Genomic DNA, 5,903 nt, shown 5'->3' on the forward strand with positions numbered 1-5,903 from the left:
CCTGAATAAATGTATCACGGTTTCTACAAAAATATTAAGCAGCACAACTGTTTTCGACATTGATAATAATAAGAAATATTTCTTGAGCATCAAATCAGAATATTAGAATGATTTCTGAAGGATCATTTGACACTGAAGATTGGAGTAATGATGCTGAACATTCAGATTTGATCACAGGAATAAATTACAGTTACAGTTATTTCACAATATTACTGTTTTTACTATATTTTTGATCAAATAAATGCAGCCTTGGTGAGCGGTAGTGTATGTTGTGTTTTCATTCTATCAATCTGTACTGTGATGAGCTCAGCATCAAGAAATCACTACGACAACATTTCATCAACGACCAAACGATGTTTACCTGCTTATTTATGACCTGGTGTGCACTATAGATCTGAACTGAAACCATGCTGTGGAATTGGCAGAAGTTCATGCATGCACAGCCGGATGATAGAGCGCTTGAGAATGTAACGAAGAAATGAAAAATGGAAAACTGATGATTCACGAGATTTACGCATTTGGACACAACAGGATCACTGTACTTCTCAGAGCTCCCAAGAGAGTAAAATACACCATGGCTTCCACCATGCATCTATTTCTGTTGAATTATAAGTGCATACCACAAGAGGTGCGGCAAATTTAGGATGTTTCTAAACATTTTTGGCACACTTGTATTCCTGCATTTGTTCTGCCCATGCGAAACTGTCTGAATCACCAGCCAGTAATGTGACTGATTTCCCTTATCACGCCGATTACTGAAATACTCCATCCTTCCGGTAGCCTCCCTCATCCATCTCTCTCTTTATCCTCCTCAAACTCACCTTTTCTCCATCTCTCCATCCCCCACTTCCTCTCTGGCCTCTTTTCCTGTGTCCTGCATAAATGCTGCCAGATGAGACGGAGGAGACGAGGGTCAGTGGCCCCTGTCTGGACATGCTGTATGAACAGGGCTATTGTGTCCCCAAGACCTGCGTTGACACCCTGAGACAAACCAGCATCCATAACGCTCTGTCTCACTGTCACACACTCAAACACACACCACATTCACATTCACATTCGTTTATAAATGCGCTTGATTCTGATTGGTCATTCAGAATTCTGTGCTCAAATGTTGTTAAACAGGGGAGAAGATGCCCGCCTTCAGAACAATGGATTTACTTTTAAATTGTAACATATTTAGTTTATAAGTTTAGCATCAGCCAATGTGTTATTATTAATTATTATTAATTCAGTGTTGCATATCCATTTATTTATTTTGCGTATATAAGGGGGATAACAAAATAAATCCATAGGTCATTATGACACTCTCTGGGTTAACTGCAATCTTGAGTGATTGATGGTACATTATTATTATTATTTTACATACACTACCGTTCAAAGCTCTGGAGTCTGTAAGATTTTATGCTTTTGAAAGAAGTCTCTTCTGCTCACCAAGGCTGCATTCATTTGATAAAAAATACAGCAAAAGCAGTAATATTGTGAAGCAATTTAAAAGAACTTTTCTATTTAAATATATTTTAAAATGTGATTTATTCCTGTGATCAAAGCTGAATTTTCAGCATCATTACTCCAGTCTTCAGTGTCACATGATTCTTCAGAAATCGTTATAATATGACGATTTGATGCTCAAGAAACACTTCTGATTCATCAATGTTGAAAACAGTTTTGCTGCTTAATGTTTTTGTGGAAACCGTGATACATTTATTTTTAAGATTCTTTGATGAATAGAAAGTTCAAAAGAAACAGCAAATAGAACTTTTTGACAAGTTAAAAGTCTTTTCTCTCCCATTTGATCAATTTAATGGCACTTTTGCTGAATGAAAAAAAAAAAAAAAACCCATTGAATATTAAAAATGGAATTTAGTTCCCTTTTCCTCTCTCTTCCAGGCCGATCCTCTCCCGGCTGCTGTGGTTGAGTTGGTGAAGGGTGGATCTTTGTCTTCTATTCAGGACTTGCAGTTTCTACTGTTCTCTGAATCCATAGGTAAATCGCCTCTCTTTAAATTGCTCACATACTGGAAATCTCACAGAGACGCACGTCTCATGCATTACTCATGAGTCATTCTTCTTTGGCACACAGACAGACATTTAATGTGTGTGGATATAAAGTTCCTCTGTTTTCTCTTATCTTCTTTTTATATTATTTTCTAGGCCTAATTTATGGGTTTAGTGACTGAAGTGACCTGTGGCTGTCAAATCAAATTTCAACAAATTTTAAGTGTTTTTTGATAAAGTCTCAAAATACTGGAGGCAATTATTGTCCTTTAATAAAAATGTTAATTATGACTGGGCTACAACACCCCATCAAACACTTAATATAGAATGCATCTTGAATGCTTATTACAAAGCAACTTTTTGTCTTTGACTTTGACCTGTATGTTGTCCTCATTTAGATTTAAGACATTAAGTAGACACTCTTATGCAGAGTTACTTAAGTGCTTTAGCTTCATGTGACAAAATGTACTGTGCAAAGAGCCCTTCCAAAACCAGACAGTTTCTGGTCTCATTGACTTCCATAGTATATATTTTTTCCTACTATGGAAGTCAATGAGACCAGAAACTGTCTGGTTACTGAGAAACTCGGCTGAATGGATTCGAAAACGGTAAAACTCAACTGTTTAACTCTGGGGGAGTTGTAAAATGAGCCTATTTCCAAAAAAAGTGGAGTATCCCTTTAACCAATGTGTGGTGTGCCAGTTCTCTTGTTACTTTCATCCCTAGAAAATAGGAACAAGTTGCAGTTTCTTACAAGGGTCTGCCATCACCACTATTCTGCTACCTGATGATGTTTGAAAGTTGCTGTTATTTTGTTCTTCAGAGGTTGAGCCAGACAGTCATCATGAAAACGACACCAGCAACCGTCTGCCACGCAGTCTTCTGGGTTAGTTCTTTGTTCTTATTCTCTTTTCTTGCTTCTTGGTGTATTATCTGTCTTATTCTTTTTTTAAATTATTTGTCATGTATTTCTTTTCAGTGTTAAAATACTGTTTCTATCCTAGCTTAATATGCAGAAACTACTAAATATGCCATAATAATAACTACTATAATAAGCAAACAAGGGGAATAAAATCGGAACAAGAAAAGAGCCTTGAGGAACACCAAAAGTAATAGAAGCTGCACCCGAAGTGAATTCACAAATACTAACAGAAAAGCTTCTATTATTAAAATAAGATTGGAAAATAAGATAAGTTGAAATTGCTATGGGTGGCTTTTGCTATTGTATGGGGGGGGGGCTTGAGATCTTTGCGATGGTGGGACAGCAAGAGGCCCTTGACGCCGGGCCCGTGAGCAAGCACCTGAAAATCAAGTCTGATTGCTGTATTTTTTTCACGTAGTTCATTTGTGTCTGTGTGTTTCCGTGTTTGTCTGCAGATGCTCAGCCCGCTCAGCAAGCCATCTGTAAGGTCAGGACCGAGGTCATCGAGGTCACGCGCTCCATGTTGGACCGTAGCAATGCAAATTTCCTGTTGTGGCCTCCGTGCGTGGAGGTGCAGAGGTGCTCGGGATGCTGTAACACCAAGAGCCTGCAATGTGTTCCTGTACTTACACACACACGATACCTACAGGTACACACACACACACACACACACACACACACACACACACACACACACACACACACACACACACTCTTTTCAACTGCGTACTTACTAGGGGTGTAACAATACATTCATGTCACAATAGATGCTATCCACAATACATACTGTTGCATTTCTGTATTGTTATATAATGTTGACAATATATATTATTACACCCCAGTCACTGGGGTGGTACCCTTTCAAAATGTACTAATATGTACAATTTAGGTCCTACTACACTGTAAGTGCTACTGTATGTACCTTTAAGATACAAATATGCACCATTTAAGGGGTAAACATGGTACAAAGGTATACATTTTAAAAGGGTAATAACCCTGTGACAGCTTTTGTACCTTTTGTCTGTGACTGCATATGTACCACTTTCACTTTCCTCTCCTCTTCATCCTCAGGTGATGAAGATACAGTATGTGAACAAGCGGCCGCTCTACGATAAGGCCGTCGTCTCCGTCCTCGACCATGTAGAGTGCCGCTGTCAGCCGGCTCCTCGGCCTGCCCAGCGCCGGAAATCATCCGGCCAAAAACAGGATGCACGAGATCGTTTGGGGAAAACTCGACCCAAAGATGAGCTCCATCGCAGTGATGAACTCAAACATAACCAGAGGTTAAGCCTGGAGGACCTGCTCAGCCACAGTTGGCTGCCCAAAGAGAGGTTCTCTGAATCGGGAGCACCAGACACTTTCCATTTCGGCCGTGACGGCTGGGAACGGAACGAGACGCAGTATGGAGGGGGTAAAGGTAATCACCGTCACCCTGCGGATGGAAGGAGACACGGCAACACGAATGGCACATCAGCACAGGGAACAATGGCTCCACTGCCGAATCATACTGAGCAGGAAGAAACTGGTTCGTCACTGCACAACGCTACGCAATTTGAATCACAGAGTAATGCCAACCAAAGTACAACCAATCAGACATCTGAATATAATATGGGGCCATTGGAATTAACCAATCAGACTTTTAAGCACCAGTCAAACCTCACGCAAGAAATAGAACAATTGCGAACAACCAATCAGACAGACCAACTTGCTTTCAGTGCCACTGGAACAGCCAGTCAGAATCTGGGAGATGTAGAGGAGAATGTGAGAGGTGAGACTACAGACATAGAGGCGAAAGGGGTGGAGCGAGAGGAGAGACAAATGGACAGAAAGGCCAAGGAGGAGGAGGAGGAGGTGGAAGACTTGCTGCTACGGCACAAACTCCTAGATGAGCAGAAACACAAACATCACCTCAAAGTACAACAGACGAATATACAGCCGGACGAGAAACTACAGCAACTCCATCATAAACAGCAACACACTTATACAACCACACAGCGGACAGGTAAAATACACAAATGAACAGATAATGAGGTTTTTCCATTCATTCATGTTTTATCATTGTCTGGTAGAAATGATTGGAAGTTGTTGAAGTAGCACATTTTACTTAAAGAAAAAAGCTGGTGAGGTGCGTTTTATTGGCTGTTCATCACAATCTTTGGAGCAGAATTTTGTCCTCAAACCTCAAATCAATAAAAAGATCTGACTTGGCAGATGTTCCACGGAAACAATTTACAGGGTTGTGGTTTGTATGTGAGATGAAAACTGGATGGATGGATAGATAGATAGATCTACCTCTGTGTTTTTGTTGCTCATTTGATGTAAGTGGCGTTTAAGAACAAAGGATATTTGGTTCATGTTCAGTTTGATTCGTCAGCCAAAGTCTATATATCTCAGTTGACTTATATTCTACCAGACACCTACACATCAGGAACAGAAAGTAACACATGCACACGCCTACTTAAACTTGTTCAGTGCCGTATAGATTGCATATTATTGTGCAGAATAATAAGGCTAATGTGGTTGGATTCAATACAACACAACACAACAATACTGAACAACACTGCAAAATCAGAATAGAATATACCTAGATTGATTTTTTCTTTTGTTGCAAACAGGAACCACATCCCCTCCTCTGCAACATCTCCCTCCACACAAACCTAACAGGCCCCCTCCTCACCCCCCAAAAAGGAGGAGGAAACAACGTAATCGTATCAGCAAATCTGCCATGAGAGCTCTTCTCATGTAACACAAACATACACAGGTGAGCTGGTCAGATTTGCAAAATACTAAATGAAATAGCACGTTTAATACAAAGTAATAATGGTAACAGTATTTAATGCAGTATCTTGACTGTCTTTTTTTGTTCGCTCTCTCACAGATAGATGTTCAGATGGATGCAATTTCACCCAAATTAATTCTTATTTATGTGTGTCCCGGGACATTAAGAGTTGCGGCACTAATCACCTCTCACAACCTGATGTTCTCC

The 5,903-nt window shown here is 40.1% G+C and overlaps 1 protein-coding gene across 1 annotated transcript in view; it reads left to right on the forward strand.

Annotated features, from left to right (window-relative positions):
* pdgfbb (platelet-derived growth factor beta polypeptide b) overlaps positions 1-5,903 on the forward strand; it is an 8,280-nt gene extending 2,377 nt beyond the window's left edge. The window contains exons 2-7 of the mRNA XM_084414021.1: positions 1,888-1,984; positions 2,819-2,881; positions 3,373-3,566; positions 3,989-4,919; positions 5,533-5,678; positions 5,795-5,903. Of these exons, the coding sequence (XP_084270147.1) occupies positions 1,888-1,984; positions 2,819-2,881; positions 3,373-3,566; positions 3,989-4,919; positions 5,533-5,663 (1,416 nt within the window). The 3' untranslated portion in view covers positions 5,664-5,678; positions 5,795-5,903. The remainder of the gene's footprint in view (positions 1-1,887; positions 1,985-2,818; positions 2,882-3,372; positions 3,567-3,988; positions 4,920-5,532; positions 5,679-5,794) is intronic.

The sequence above is a fragment of the Rutilus rutilus genome (genome assembly GCF_951802725.1).
Source record: "Rutilus rutilus genome assembly, chromosome: 1".
Classification (NCBI taxonomy): domain Eukaryota; kingdom Metazoa; phylum Chordata; class Actinopteri; order Cypriniformes; family Leuciscidae; genus Rutilus; species Rutilus rutilus.